At 39.5% G+C, this 16,873-nt stretch overlaps 1 protein-coding gene across 2 annotated transcripts in view; it reads right to left on the bottom strand.

The window, feature by feature from the left end:
- Positions 1–13,417, bottom strand: part of serinc5 (serine incorporator 5) — a 46,888-nt gene extending 33,471 nt beyond the window's left edge. For both annotated transcript variants that reach the window (XM_062050860.1, XM_062050861.1), the window contains exon 1: positions 13,277–13,417. In XM_062050860.1, the coding sequence (XP_061906844.1) occupies positions 13,277–13,303 (27 nt within the window). In that variant the 5' untranslated portion in view covers positions 13,304–13,417. The remainder of the gene's footprint in view (positions 1–13,276) is intronic.
- Between the last annotated feature and the right edge of the window lie 3,456 nt (positions 13,418–16,873).

Here is a 16,873-nt window from a genome sequence, read left to right as displayed (position 1 = left end):
CACAGCAGAGGTTCACAAAGGAAGAACACAATGAAACAGTGCAGTGAGACCTTGAGCGTAGAACAGTCTGTTCCAGAACGCTTGTCGACCTCCGGTTTATTTAGATTTCAAGACATTTTCGCACATTGGCAATAATAAAGATAGAAATAAGGTCTCAGAGTCAAGCTGTCACCCTCATTAAACGTCTATTAACTGTATAGGGCATGTAGTAACTTTTTAACCTTTATAACATGCTTAAAATTGTTACAAAAAAGTTTTAAAAAGTTATACTTTTTTTTTTTTTATTAAATGTTCTGCTGGATAAGCAGACAAAAAGGGATGAATGGATGGATGGATGAAAAGACAATTAAAGAGGGCCTATTTATAAACGCCTAAACAAAGTTTAATAACAATCTAGCTGTGTTAACAACTGACAATGCCAATCTACATAACATATAATGGTGGTGCTTTGGTCAAAATTTTGCATAGATTTTGTTTTACGGACCATCTTCAAGCAACTTTCTGACTGTCTCTTCAGAATGTGCCGTTTTGTGGGTGGTCTTATTTAGGTGCCGAAGTCTTGCTTCAAGTCAAGTCCCCTTAAACTGCGTCTTTAATTAATCAAAAATATATATTTTTTAAATGTAGCCCTTAATCACAAGTAGGTACCGGTATAAAAAAAAACGTGGTATTTCGGTTTCGAAGTCTTCTCAATAACACAGTGACGCGTGTTATTTTTCTGGCGTTTAAGCGTTTGCCAGGTATATAAACTACATCTCCCAGAATCCTCTGCGCAGCACGTGAACGGCGAGGTAGGGGCGTGAAATGCCGTAAACAGGAAGTGAAATGTGTTGGTACTCGTCATAGAAAAAAGGAATTGTTTTTTTGGACATTAAATCTGTCCATAACTGTTTGAATAATGTTGCTAACAAAACAGACAAAAAGCCCGGGCCAAAACATAAGCTCTTTGGAGGAGGTAAAAAGGTTTGCGTTTGGCAAGGCGAAGCGCGCAACTTTTGTTTCGAGCGTTTCCAAGGTGACACAGAGCCAGCCGGTCTCGTCGCACAGATTCCTAATCACCGGAAAAAAAATGTTCAACGGAGGTAACCTCTTCACATTGTCAAAAGTTATAAAATTAGTTTACTTTTCTGAGAAACAACATTTTCTGGACTGATATAAAAAATGGTCACTGTAGAGGACACTGCTTCTCACAATGTAGAAGTTGAAAGACACTAAACTGTACATTATTGTTTTACATAATTACATTGGCTGTTTACATTGTTATGTTAAAGACATCAACTGTAATTTATTCTTCTAAATATTTGCTTGAAACAGTAGATGCTCCTGTACAATTATTTGCACTTAGACACACTTGTTTGTGGTAAAAAAAAAACATGATTAAAACATAAGCATATTTAACCTAAACATTCCTGACACTTCATTTAACACACTATGGCATTTCTACCAAGCTTTTCTTTTTTGGGATGTTTCTACAATAATATCATACCGTGGCCTTATTACCCTGGTAATATTGTACCATGAGATTTGATACATGCGTTACATCCCTAATCACCATTGTCTCAAAGGGCTTTACAAACTCACAACGACATCCCCTGATCTATACCTACGTTCGGGCAAGAAAAAAACCCAAAAGACCCTAACTAGGGAATAAAATTAAACATGGAGAAGGGACTGCAGATGTGGGGATCCAGGATGATCGACTAAATATTGAGTGGATATAATTATTGAATAAAGTAGTAGATAATGTGGGAGTCCAGTCTATCTGGAAACCAACAGAAAGTCATAGGGGGATCTACTTTCAAGCTCAGTCTTCTCCCTGTCAGCCATGGTGTAGTTTTTAGCGCTTCCATATGGAGTCTACTGACAGATATAAGTTAGAACTATACGCTACAGCTGAGGATTTCAGCATGCATGTGCATGTACAAGCCAGCCCACCCCCCAACAGGAGGATAGAGACAAAGCAGGAATGTATTGACTACAACTTTGGACGACAACTGAATAAAAATGGCTGACACGTGCAAAATACATTACTACAGTGTCAAATTCCAAACGGCTCATTTGGAGCAACTTTGGAAGAAGGCAAGATTGTTTTATAAAAACCTCCTTGGTTTGATTTCGAATTTCTGGGACTCTTAAAAGCCCAATCCATTTTTGAGCAAAATTCAATATATCAACTTTTCCTCTTGAGATGATCACAACGACTTTTAGTGTGGTCTTTTTTCTTATACGTGATGTTTAGATGCGGGACAAGTTTCATTTCATTTTCTAGAAAAACATACTAAAAGATTGAAACTCTGGCCAGACTTGAGACACCCCTGTTTCAGTGGCTACTGTCGATCAAGTCCTGACTCAATCTCATATCATCTCCAGCTGGCAGGGCTATACTCCATCTCAAGGGAACAAGGTGGAACTAAATAGAACCAATTAACAACCGGAAACAGGTGTGCTTGCAGGACAAGGAACAGAAAGTAAACGTGCTCCAAAACACCGAGACTAAACAGGAACTACTGACAAAACAAGAGCACCAGGACAGGAAGTGATACAAAACACAGGAAAGTAGTCCAACCTGTCATGTGGGATGACATACTGTATATATTAACTTCCAGTGTATATTCTGATAACACATCTTGTTAGGGCGTTTCCTTCTTTTAGGATTTTTCATCCTTTTTCATTTCAGGGCAGCATGGTGAAACAGGGGTTAGTGCATGTGCCTCACAATACGAAGGTCCTGAGTTCAATCCCGGGCTTGGGATCTTTCTGTGTGGAGTTTGCATGTTTTCCCCGTGACTGCGTGGGTTCCCTCCGGGTACTCCGGCTTCCTCCCACCTCCAAAGACATGCACATGGGGATAAGTTAAATGGCAACACTAAATTGGTCCTAGTGTGTGAATGTGAGTGCGAATGTTGTCTGTCTATCTGTGTTGGCCCTGTAATGAGGTGGCGACTTGTCCAGTGTGTACCCCGCCTTTCGCCCGAATACAGCTGAGATAGGCTCCAGCACCCCCCGCGACCCCGAAAGGTAGAAAATGGATGGATGGATGGATCCTTTTATTTTGGTTGAAGCAAAAAATGGAAACAGTATAGAAACGGAGGTTTGCACTAATTTTACAGTAGTGTGGATAGTATTTATTATATCCAACATTATGAGTTCCAGGACCGTGACAGAAGTCTGATTTTACTTTGGTCTGTTGCAAGATAAAGCTCTCTTGTGTCAGATCTGCGAGTCAAAAGGTCAATCACTGCCATCTGGGATCATGAAATGACCCCTCAATTCTCTTTGAATTTTTTTTGTGACTCGTATTGTCACCTTCAAAAAATTAGAGATGGCGGGGACTGCGGCGCAACTGTTAACTTGAGGCGATAATTTTACAAGTCAAATGATTTTTACAGCGCATCAACGCAGGCTTTGTGGATCGCCTGACACCCTTGCGGTGCTACAGCAGCTGTACTAACACTTGCCAGCAATATAATCATTAAAACAAAGCAATATACCCGCAAATGTTAGGTGTTTAAGAGAATATTGTTTGCGTTACTCAACCAACTGAAGCCAGGGATTATTAGCTGTTGAAAAAACTCCCTAAATAATAAAAAAGTGTCTCGTATTCCTGCCAACTCATATTTTGTGCCGGAGAGTCTTGTAGCATAGCTGTGCAGTTTACACACTTCCACATGGTTTCAGTCCAGCCAATGCTCACATAACCTGACTCTTGCCAGATCCTTGTAGTTCGCTGAGCTCCACACATTGATCTGGGACTTCTCAATAGAAAATGTATTTCAGAAGGCGGGGCCTTGTAAAAAAAATCATTGTATGTGATTGGATAAACCACTTGTCCGTTATCTTGAATGACGTGTTACTTCAACCACTCACATCCAAATCAACCCGTGACGCTGATGAGAGCGACGCTGGGAAATTCAAAACAGAACAGCCGACATATTGGATAACGACAGAGCGAAAAGTTCTCCGTTCATCTTTTAAAGAATTAATATTTGATAGATTCAACAAAACAGTTGCAATAGCAGAATCAATGTCAGCACACGACTCCTCGCTGCGTGCCGCCATTGTTGTTTGAATCAAACAGTCGCTTCGGCGCTACGTCACATCTATGAAATCCCGCCCGGCGATCCTGATTGGTTCATTATTTTTTGCTATCTTGAAGGAGTTTGCATTGCCCTCGAGCCCAGATCCTTGTGTGGAGCTCAGCGAACTACAAGGATCTGGCGAGAGTCAGGTTAATGCTCACAGCCCTTTGGACAAAACTCGACATTGGGCATAAAGCCTACTCCCCGCCTCACTGCCACATGCTGTACGTCTCCGATCCCACTGAGAAGTTTTGAGCATCTTGCTCACACACCATGACCACTCTTTTCTCCAAATCCAAAACCAAACAGTGCCCACCGCTTCTTAATTCCCCTCTCGGTGCCAAAGCGGAAATGAACAGACCACACACACCAATTTGGGCTCCTGCAAACATCTAAAGAGGCACAGAGATTCAGACTGATGAAAGTTAATTACACACAGAAATAGATGCAATGATTGTCCTGGATAAAGATTAGCAAACCATCAAAACAGCTACAAATAACTGATCTCACTGTTTGCTCTCTCCCATTTCCCTCATAATCCCTTCAATTGTCCACATCTCCCTGACACCAAGGCAAACAGGACACAGGGAGACCTTCCCTTAGATGAGAAATCTGCTTGTGTAATTAAATTCCTGAGCAGAGCAACTCAGCAGTGACCCTGTAGTCAGAAGCAATCTTTTAGTCGAGGAAAATGTTGCTCAGCCTTGTGAGACAAAGCTCCCAGATGTCTTATCATTGCGTACAGTCGACTGAACATATTTGGTGAGAAGTCCATGCAAAAAGGAAGAGTTTTGCTTTCAAAAAGGCACTACGGCAGTGTTACAAGAGACGGCAGAGGCTGCGAGCTACATGAGGAACGTCAACAGAGCAGATAGTTAACGTGACAGCTTAATGGAGCAGACTTGAATCTCTCAGGACAAAGTCTTTTTATTTTTGATACAACCCACCTGAGTTGCCATAGCGTACAAACCGAAGAAACATTTAAAAATGCAAACACATTTATGTATCATCTGCACCATTATCGCTTTTTTTTTTTGTCCGTGATCCTTTGAACTAAACACAGAATTGATCACAGAAACACTATAAAACAAATACAACTGGACAATTCTGCAATTACATTAAGGGTCCGTGATCTGAAACAACTTCAAGAGAGAAATGCTTCTGCCAGTTTTGCCAGAGTCAGAGCTGAGGGATGTTCAGTTCAGTTCAGTTTCAGTTTATTTCGAACATGCATACGATACAAAGTGATGCATCACACAATTCCAGTTGTTTCATTACAGCACGTCCGAAAAGGAGTAGGAAGAAGCAGAGCTTTTTTAATCCTACCCCTTTTTATACCATAGCAATTGTATCCAATTTCCTTGTTCTCTGTAACAGAACAGTAAACAAATAAATAAATAATATACCATAGTAAGCAAACAAATATTTAATACATAAATATTCTTTGTCTCAATAAAAAAAAGAAGGAAAAAAAGGGTTCAAGAGGTTTATCATAATTATTGTTCTGTGTACTTTGTTAAGACTTGTAGTTTGAACAGTCTCTTAAACTAAATCATATTGGTGCTTTGTTAGATTTCTTTGGATAATCCATTCCATAATTTAATTCCACATACAGATATGCTAAAGGTTTTAAGTGTTGTACGAGCATACAAATGTTTTAAATTAGATTTTCCTCTAAGGTTATATAATTCCTCTTTTGTTGAGAAGAATTGTTGTACATTCTTGGGTAGCAGGTTATAGTTTGCTTATTATCTTATTATTAGGTTATATTCCATCTTTAAAGTCAAGACCAAAAAGGGAAGCCCAGAAAAAGAAAGTATTCTGACTTATTAAGAAAAGGTGGAATTTTTTTGTCTTTGGTAAACCATCAGTCTCATTCTATTCTTTGTGAATAAATATGCAAATAATTTGCTCTATAATATGACAAATAATCTAATATTACGCCAAAGTGTTTAACACAGACACATTTACATTATCATCAGGCCTCCTCTTTCTTCTGGGCATCCCACTCACATCTTTAAAGACAGACATCCCTCAGATCTGGCAGCCTGGAAAACTGGCAAAAGCATTTCTTTCTTGCAGTTGCTTTGGGGGTTGCAGCATTTTTCTTTTGCATTTGTTTTATGGTGTGTTTTCAGATAACGTCCGCGTTTGGAAAGTTTGTTCCTTTCAGCCGCCGAGATAATACCATTATAGAAAATGTTGAACACTTTGTGAAGCGTAAAAAAAGAAAATAATGGTGAATGGATTATACTTGGATAGCGCTTTTCTAACTTCAAGGCACTCAAAGCGCTTTGAGACTATTTCCACATTCACCCATAATGCTGAACATGTCCAAAAATACCACTGTCGCTACCCACCAACGATCTCAGGGAGGAGTCAGCAACCTTTACTATCAAAACAGACATTTTGCCACCCTTCCAGTAAAAAAAACTAGTATGTGGCCTCAAAACTTGACACAGATTATAAACTTGTAATCTTTTTTTTTTTTTACTTGTCCCTGTTACAACAGGACAAAGAATTACACTGTGCATGTGTTCAAGATAAGCTATTACTTCTTAGAAAATGTTCAAGTTTTGAAAAATTCTTCAGTTTCAATGTTACATTTTTTGTTGTTTTACTAATTTTGCCACCCCATATCAAGGACACATGTAAGCCAGCAACATTAGCAGTAAAGGCAAAAATTAAACTCACTCGTTTCTTCTGAAAATGTTTACTTGTTGGGATGTATACATCTTTAGCTTCCTCTCGTGCAAACACCTCTCTAACCACACACACACACACTTCATTTTGCTTGCCCTCTTCGCATTCATCCAATCACCAGTCAGGACTAAGCCTGTAAACTTCACGGCCTCACAGACCGTTGGAAATTATACACAATAGAACCTCAACTTACAGGCATTGGTTACACATTGGTTCTGTGATGAAGCTTTTGACTTAAAACATTTGAAATTGATTTGGAATCAATCAAATCGCTGCGTACCCCACCAAAACAGCACCATTTTAACATGTAACATGCCTTTAAAAAAGACACTTTTACATAAGAAATGTTGCATACAAATAATACAATAGAATGTACTACTAACAACTGCAGTGGCTTTATGATTTACCTTGGAGAGTGAACTTCAACGGTATCTCCCTCTTGCTGCTTCTCCGTCAAACACACCTTTAGCAGCTTATTCATATTTTCATGGATAAATGTCCGCTGTTTGGATATTATTTTAAAATTCTTGGTTGGCATTTGACTCATTCTACTTCAGTATGGTGCAGACTAACAGTGATACGCTGCACTTTCTTCAACAAGTTGGCGACACGGTCTGTCACATTTTTAAAGATTTTTTTTGTTTGTTTTGTTTTTAATTCAATGATTATCATCCACTTCTTCTCAGCCTTGTTCTTCACACTCACTTTCTTCCTTCCCATGCTTGGAAAACAAAGTTATGTCCATCTCAAGCAATCAGCTAATGCTGACAAGATGTTTACGGGGTTTGTCTGTGATATTTGCTACACCAACTAATGGCGCAGATACTCCAATTTCTGCTTGCAACTTGAGGCATACCAATTAACCGAGGGACAGCCATTATCTCAAAACACTCAGAGGGGAACTGCCGTTTTTGGAATATTGTCTATCATTCACAATCCCAATGTAAGACAAGAACACATATGTATTCAAACTCGTAAAATATGTAACAAGTAAAGTTAATTCTAGATTATAAATCATGCCTCTCACCTAGAAGGTTGTGGCCATAAACCGAGAATTTGGTCAACTTTGACATTCAATCTAGACCCAAAAATGACGAGAGACATGAAAAGACGCTTTTTTGCAGCACTTTAATTTTTAAAACCCTTTGTGAGGATTCTGATTAATTCTTCCTGTAAACCGAAATATAAAAACATCCCATCAGTTGGCATCCCAGTGAGAGCAGAGATTGTACAGTTAGTGTGTTTTTATGTTCGTAGTTTGTATACTTTGTTAAGCACAATATTGCTGCATGATGCTTATAGTGATTTACTAAAGCTGGATCTGTTAAGCACACAGCTTCTAAAACTTGTTGTTCGTCCTCCCTAGATTCAGGCTCAAAAATGTGCCTTTTCGGATCATAATTTGACCTTGAGTCGTTGTTGGCTCTCATGAAGTCTGCCGTGAGTAGTAGGTTTGTTGTTGTTGAAGGGAAATGTGAACGTTGTGATGCATTTGTGAAATTAATGTGCCATCGTTTGCTTAAAATGAGCAAAACATGTAAATATTACATGTCATTATGAATGTGCCTGTTACGACATTACATATATACTTACAGTGTGCACATAAAACGTTGATAGAGGTGTTTGGATGTTTTTTTAGAGCAATGAATAGGCCGGGAGTCAGCAACCCGCGGCTCTTTAGCGGCGCCCTTGTGGCGCTTTTCCGAAAATGGAAAAGGAAAAAGGGGTGAAAAATATGTTTTTTGTTGTAATATGGTTTCTGTAGGTAGACAAACACGACGCAAACCTTCCTAATTGATAAAAACCCCACTGTTTAATGGGTTTCTGTTTGTGCTTCACTGATGTGAGTATTTGGCAAGCGCCGTTTTGTCCTACTAATATCAGCGGCCCTTGAACTCACCGTTATGTGGACTGTGACTCAACAGTTTGTTTACATGTACAAACCCTGTTTCCATATGAGTTGGGAAATTGTGTTAGATGTAAATATAAACGGAATACAATGATTTGCAAATCATTTTCAACCCATATTCAGTTGAATATGCTACAAAGACAACATATTTGATGTTTAAACTGATAAACATTTATTTTTTTGCAAATAATCATTAACTTTAGAATTTGATGCCAGCAACACGTGACAAAAAAGTTGGGAAAGGTGGCAATAAATACTGATAAAGTTGAGGAATGCTCATCAAACACTTATTTGGAACATCCCACAGGTGAACAGGCAAATTGGGAACAGGTGGGTGCCATGATTGAGTATAAAAGTAGATTCCATTAAATGCTCAGTCATTCACAAACAAGGATGGGGCGAGGGTCACCACTTTGTCAACAAATGCGTGAGCAAATTGTTGAACAGTTTAAGAAAAACCTCTCTCAACCAGCTATTGCAAGGAATTTAGGGATTTCACCATCTACGGTCCGTAATATCATCAAAGGGTTCAGAGAATCTGAGCAGCTAAGCCCGTGACCTTCGATCCCTCAGGCTGTACTGCATCAACAAGCGAGATCAGTGTGTAAAGGATATCACCACATGGGCTCAGGAACACTTCAGAAACCCACTGTCAGTAACTACAGTTGGTCGCTACATCTGTAAGTGCAAGTTAAAACTCTCCTATGCAAGGCAAAAACCGTTTATCAACAACACCCAGAAACGCCGTCGGCTTCGCTGGGCCTGAGCTCATCTAAGATGGACTGATACAAATAGGAAACGTGTTATGTGGTCTGACGAGTCCACATTTCAAATTGTTTTTGGAAACTGTGGACGTCGTGTCCTCCGGACCAAAGAGGAAAAGAACCATCCGGATTGTTATAGGCGCAAAGTTGAAAAGCCAGCATCTGTGATGGTATGGGGGTGTATTAGTGCCCAAGACATGGGTAACTTACACATCTGTGAAGGCACCATTAATGCTGAAAGTTACATACAGGTTTTGGAGCAACATATTTTGCCATCCAAGCAACGTTACCATGGACGCCCCTGCTTATTTCAGCAAGACAATGCCAAGCCACGTGTTACATCAACGTGCCTTCATAGTAAAAGAGTGCGGGTACTACACTGGCCTGCCTGTAGTCCAGACCTGTCTCTCATTGAAAATGTGTGGCGCATTATGAAGCCTAAAATACCACAACGGAGACCCCCGGACTGTTGAACAACTTAAGCTGTACATCAAGCAAGAATGGGAAAGAATTCCACCTGAAAAGCTTAAAAAATGTGTCTCCTCAGTTCCCAAACGTTTACTGAGTGTTGTTAAAAGGAAAGGCCATGTAACACAGTGGTGAACATGCCCTTTCCCAACTACTTTGGCACATGTTGCAGCCATGAAATTATAAGTTAATTATTATTTGCAAAAAAAAAAAAAAGTTTATGAGTTTGAACATCAAATATCTTGTCTTTGTAGTGCATTCAATTGAATATGGGTTGAAAAGGATTTGCAAATCATTGTATTCCGTTTATATTTACATTTAACACAATTTCCCAACTCATATGGAAACGGGGTTTGTATAACTTTCTCCGACGCTGCCACAGAAAGATGTGTTTGATGCCACTCCTTTTTTGTCTCATTTTGTCCACCAAGTGTTTTATACTGTGCGTCAAAGCACAAAGGTGAACTTTGTTGATGTTTTTGACTTGTTGGAGTGCTAAACAGACATATGGGGCGGTATGGCGTAGTGGGTAGAGCGGCTGTGCCAGAAACCTGAGGGTTGCAGGTTCGCTCCCCGCCTCTTGACATCCAAAATCGCTGCTGTTGTGTCCTTGGGCAGGACACTTCACCCTTGCCCCCGGTGCCGCTCAAACTGGTGAATGAATGATGAATGAATGGTAGGTGGTGGTCGGAGGGGCCGTAGGCGCAAACTGGCAGCCTCGCTTCCGTCAGTCTACCCCAGGGCAGCTGTGGCTACAAATGTAGCTTACCACCACCAGGTGTGAATGAATGATGGGTTCCCACTTCTCTGTGAGCACTTTGAGTATCTAAAAATAGAAAAGCGCGATATAAAATGTAATCCATTATTATTATTATATTTGGTCACTGCATGACAGCAAGCTAATGGATGCTAACATGCTATTTAGGCTAGCTGTATGTACATCTTGCAACACCATGCCTCATTCGTAGGTATATTTAATTTCCTTTACTTATGTCCTCTGTGTATTTAGTTTATTTTTCCATGTTTCATGACACATTATCTGTATGGGATATTGGCTGCATGTCTGATAGTTGTTTGTGTGCCATGTTGTTCCAGACCACAGCAAACGTTACCCAGCTTGCAAAGACTGTACTAAATCCATTAGAAGAAAACGGCCTGCCGTTTCCTTTAACTTGGACACACACATCTATACCTTTGGCCATTCTAAGACAGTAATTTCCAGGAGTTATCTTACCATTTGAGAAGTTTTACTGTTTTCCAATGTTGTAAAAATGTGTAGAATATTATATTTCAACATTTCTGTCAACGAAGATTTGCGTCAGCCTGCGACACAGTCATTTTGATAGTAGGCTAATATAGCTAATTAGCTACTTACATCATGTGTTGCCATCATTGTAACACTTATATAAGTCTTAATTTTTTGCGGCTCAAGACAGATTACTTTTTTGTGTTTGTGATCCAATATGGGTCTTTCAACATTTTGGGTTGCCGACCCCTAATATAGGCGGAACAGAGCGATTCCGATTACCTCGATTGTTAGCTGACTTTTGTTAACGGTTATTTACGATTTCAAATGCATTAAATAAAGAAAACGTGTGTGTCTTGATGGACAAAATTTTAAAAAAGTGCAGTTTCCTTTTAAGTTGAGGTAATGTTGTATCTCTTTTCAAAAACACACATTTCCCCCACTACTTTGATAAGAAAGAAAACAACACCTGACCAAGGGATACCATTTATATTCTCCAAGCCTAGTGGTTGGAGTGTCCGCCCTGAGGTTGTGAGTTCAAACCCCGGCCAAGGCATACCAAAGTCTATAAAAATAGGACCCATTACCTCCCTGCTTGACATTCAGCATCAAGGGTTGGAATTGGGGGTTAAATCACCAAAAATTATTCCTGGGCGCAGCAAACGCTGCTTCTCACTGCTCCCCTCACCTCCCAGGGGGTGATGGGTCAAATGCAGAGAATAATTTCGCCACACCTAGTGCGTGTGTGACAATCATGGGTACTTTAACTTTAATTAGTCTGAAATGTTTTTGGAATGTATGAGGAATAACATTGCTGCACAACAGCATGTGTGGGAAGGCAGAGAGCAAAATATGACTGACAAATAATAATACTTTTACATCAGTCAATGCCAGAGAGTAACTATTAGTACCTGAAATTATTTGAAACCACAGAAAAACTTATATATTTGATATATCCACCATGTTGATCTAAAAGTCTGCTACAGAAATGACATACTGAAAAATAGAACTAGCATACTGTAATGACAGAGAAAATAAACATTTTTTTCTTCTTAAAAAGTTCAACTTGAGCCATTGTGATTAGAGGAAACTAAACCACATTTATATATAAAAATGGGACCCAACACCTGACCGAGGGATACCATTTATATTCTCCAAGCCCAGTGGTTGGAGTGTCCGCCCTGAGATCGGTAGGTCGTGAGTTTAAACCCCGGCCGAGTCATACCAAAGACCATAAAAAAATGGGACCCATTACCTCCCTGCTTGGCACTCAGCATCAAGGGTTGGCATTGGGGGTTAAATCACCAAAATGATTCCCGAGCGCTGCCACCGCTGCTGCTCACTGCTCCCCTCACCTCCCAGGGGGTGAAACAAGGGGATGGGTCAAATGCAGAGAGTAATTCTACCACATCTAGTGTGTGTGTGATTATTAGTGGTAGTTAAAAAAATATATATATATATATATATATTAGGGGGCGGTATAGCTCGGTTGGTAGAGCGGCCGTGCCAGCAACTTGAGGGTTGGAGGTTCAATCCCCGCTTCCGCCATCCTAGTCACTGCCGTTGTGTCCTTGGGCAAGACACTTTACCCACCTGCTCCCAGTGCCACCCACACTGGTTTAAATGTAACTTAGATATTGGGTTTCATAATGTAAAGCGCTTTGAGTCACTTGAGAAAAAGCGCTATATAAATGTAATTCACTTCACACTTCACATATATATATATATATATATATATATATATATATATGTATATATATATATTCGAATTTATAGCAGACAATAACAAACATCTGTCCACGCGCCGTGTGATGTGACATCATGATCGTTTTAATAGCACTTTTTGCTAGCGGTGTTAGCTAGCTCTCTTGCTTTGTCTTCCACTGCGATGTCATTACGGACACTCAACAGTGCCAGGCTGTTGGGAATAAAATAAAAACATTTATGACGTTCAATAATAACGACAATTAACCTTTATAAAGGGGGAAAAAAAGCCGCCGCTGTGGATGAATGTGATCCTTAGGCGTAAACCACAGAGCGACTCTGGCGAGAGACACGCAGCAGCAGCAGCAACAACAATGAGGACAATAAATATAACATCGCTCACCTGCGAGAAACAACATGGAGTACACATCCTGCGTGGGACACAACAAATGTAAGCAGCTGCAGATGACGAAGACGCTTATTCGGTGAGGACGCGATAGTCGAGGTGCTTGTCCTTCCTCCTCCTGTTTCTCCTCCCTTCCTCCTCCCCTTCTATGTACATCTCACACTTTATGGACAAAAAATACAATAAGGCACTTTTTTTTTTTAGCACTTTTTACTAAACAGACTTGTGCATGCTTAAAAATAACCATATTGTGGTATGTGACTGTCCATTGAAACATATCTACAATATCTTTATAGCACACCGAAGCAGTGGTCTTCAACAGAGGGTTCGTGAGCCCCAGGTAGTCCGCAGAGGTACTGCAAAGGGGGCGTGATTTTTTTATTTTATTATTTTTAGGATATTTTAACTATATTTTCTACAAATTTAACCCCCTAGTGGCATTCGATTGAAATCTTTTTTTTGTGTGTCCTGTCCAGCTTTTCAGGCAAATCATATAGTTGATGTAGATGCCCATATCGGCTGTTCAGATTTACTTTACATTTAAATCATTTTTAAAGAGGAGCTGCACTTTTTTTTATTTTATTTTTTTTATTTTTTTTTAGAATTTTGCCCATCATTCACAATGCCTATGTAAGACAAGAACACATGTATTCTAAATTGTAAATAAACTTTAGCAACAGTCAACTAACAATGGAGTCAATGGGAGCTCCTCCGCCCACAAAGCGAATAACCACCCATTTCCATTTTGTGACCTGAATATTAACCAAGTATTAGCCCATCCATCCAACCATTTTCTATCGCTTGTCCCTTTCGAGGTCGCTGGAGCCTATCCCAGCTGCATTCGGGCGGTAGGCGGGGTACACCCTGGACAAGTCGCCACCTCATCGCAGGGCCAACACAGATAGACAGACAACATTCACACTCACACACTAGGGCCAATTTAGTGTTGCCAATCAACCTATCCCCAGGTGCATGTCTTTGGAGGTGGGAGGAAGCCGGAGTACCCGGAGGGAACCCACGCAGTCACGGGGAGAACATGCAAACTCCACACAGAAAGATCCCGAGCCCGGGATCGAACCCAGGACCTTCGTATTGTGAGGCTCATGCGATATTGTTATTATAAGCGCTAACGCAGAGAAACTACTTTTACCAGCGCCGTGATCAATGAGAAGTAACTAGCTTATGAATTTATATTTATATAGTGAATTTATATTTATATAGCGCTTTTTTCTAGTGACTCAAAGCGCTTTACATAGTGAAACCCAATATCTAAGTTACATTTAAACCAGTGTGGGTGGCACTGGGAGCAGGTGGGTAAAGTGTCTTGCCCAAGGACACAACGGCAGTGACTAGGATGGCGTAAGCGGGAATCGAACCTGGAACCCTCAAGCTGCTGGCACGTCCTCTCTGCCAACCGAACTATGCCGCCCCATAATATGCTTCTATATTGACATCAAGAGCTCTCTCGCCTTAAGAGTTGGTAAAAGGTAATTCTAGATTATAAATCATGCCGCTCACCTGGATAGTAGAAGGATGTGTCCATAAACCGAGAAGTTGTCAACTTAGACATTCAACTTAGACCCGGAGATGGCGAAAGACATGTTTGCACCCACCTTTTTTTTTAACCCTTTGCGAGGATTATGATTAATCCTTCATCTAAACAGGAATATATGAACATCCCATCAGTCGGCATCCCAGTGAGAGCAGACATCATACAGTAAGTGATTGTTTTATTATGTTCTCATGAAGTCCATGAGTAGTAGTCACTGTTGTTGAAGGGCAAAGCAATCGTTTTGATGCGTTTATGAGATTAATGCACCGCCGTATGCTTAAAATGAGTAAAATACGTAAATATTACATGTTATTATGAATGTGCCTGTTACTATATTAAATATATACTTACAGTGTGTATATAAAACCTTGATGGAGCTGCTTGGATGTTTTTTAGAGCGCAGAATAGAGAGACTCCCATTAGCTCCATTGTTAGCTGACTTTTGCTAACATTCATTTACAAATTAGAATGCATTTAAAAAAACAAAACACAGGTGTTCTTGTTCTACATAAGGATTGTGAATGATGGACAATGTCCACCCCATTGAGTGCAGTTCACCTTTATAGCCAAACAGGACATTTTGGTTTAATTTGAAAAAAAAAAATTTGCTCAAATTTCTTTAAAAATTTCAGTCATAAACAAAAATATAAAACACATAATGTATTTTTTATTTTGATAATATCACAGGTTTTAAATTAGTTACTAATGTTATGCTCAACAACTGCGACATGATTTGATCAAAATGTTTTTAAAGGGTTAAAATAAAACAAGTTTGGTATTTCAGTTTAGGAATGAAGTTGAAAAAAATCATATAAAAAATGTTTTTATGCCCTTTTATGTGCTCTTTAGCTTTGGGTTATTGCTGAATAACTGTCCGTGTATCATACACCTGTGAAATAATTGGAAACTGACATTTTAAAATTTAACATGAAAGAAACCCTCTTAGGAAAAATCCTGTACAATGAAGTATTATTGAACAATAACAAGGTACCTTTAGGACCAGTGTTTCTTAACCATAGGGCCGCGAGCGCCCCCTAGAGGCTAACAGAAGACACCTGGCGCTAAAGTCATAGAGAAGTTCCTTAAGCACAAAAACTATGACCAAAGTGGTGAAGCTGTATTTTCATTTGCACTTTATATTTATTGATAGTTGATTTAAGAAAAATATATAATTTATTATTACATTTAAATAAAAAACATTTTTTTAAACTAATTAATTAATTAATATTCATTTATTTCAGCACTATAATTATTGAGCATAATTAAAATTAAAAGTAGGATCCCATATATTAGTAGTTAAGTGCTAATATTTGAGTGGGCCTTGGACTCCTTTGTAGTGGAAAAGTTGGGCGCCGAAGTCAAAAAGGTTAAGAAACCCTGACTTAAGACATAATCACAATTTCATAGAAGATTTACTGTACAAGTAGTGGTTCCACGCTCCATCCCTGTTTGGGGATCCTTGGTCTGGAAAATGTTGAAGTCCACTGCACTAAATTAATGGCCATAACACATTACAGTACATAGTAACATGTGGTTAATGGAGGTCCAATCAGATCATATGATACATTGTGGAAATGTACTGTACATTTAACCGTGGTTGGTTGTGGCTGTTTTAAGGTCGGTGCAGTTCATTTCTAATCCACACAAACGTGTAATTGTGCACACGAGGAGTGAGGAGGCCATACAGGAGCTGATAAGGCGGCTGTGTGCCAGATCTGTCATATGACCCCGCCACTGAACAAACAAACACATTGTGGTCACTCTTTGACTATTTCATTCTTTAGGCCTCTTTTTTGAACATTTATAAAGAGCTGTAAATCTCACTTATTATGGAAAATCTGCAACACTTTCTGCTCATTCCTAATAGCTAGTCTTAACATAATTAATACAAATCAAGATTTGATGAAATATGACAACAGCAACATGTGTCACTACTAATGTCACCTTAGTTAATAGGAACAGACAGACTGTGTAATACCAGGCAGCAAGATGTTTCTCGGGTACCATGCAGCTGCCAGAGCGTATTAGATTACAGCCGTGTT

Source organism: Entelurus aequoreus, linkage group LG06 (assembly GCF_033978785.1).
Source record: "Entelurus aequoreus isolate RoL-2023_Sb linkage group LG06, RoL_Eaeq_v1.1, whole genome shotgun sequence".
NCBI lineage: Eukaryota > Metazoa > Chordata > Actinopteri > Syngnathiformes > Syngnathidae > Entelurus > Entelurus aequoreus.
This window is presented reverse-complemented; position numbering and strand designations above follow the sequence as displayed.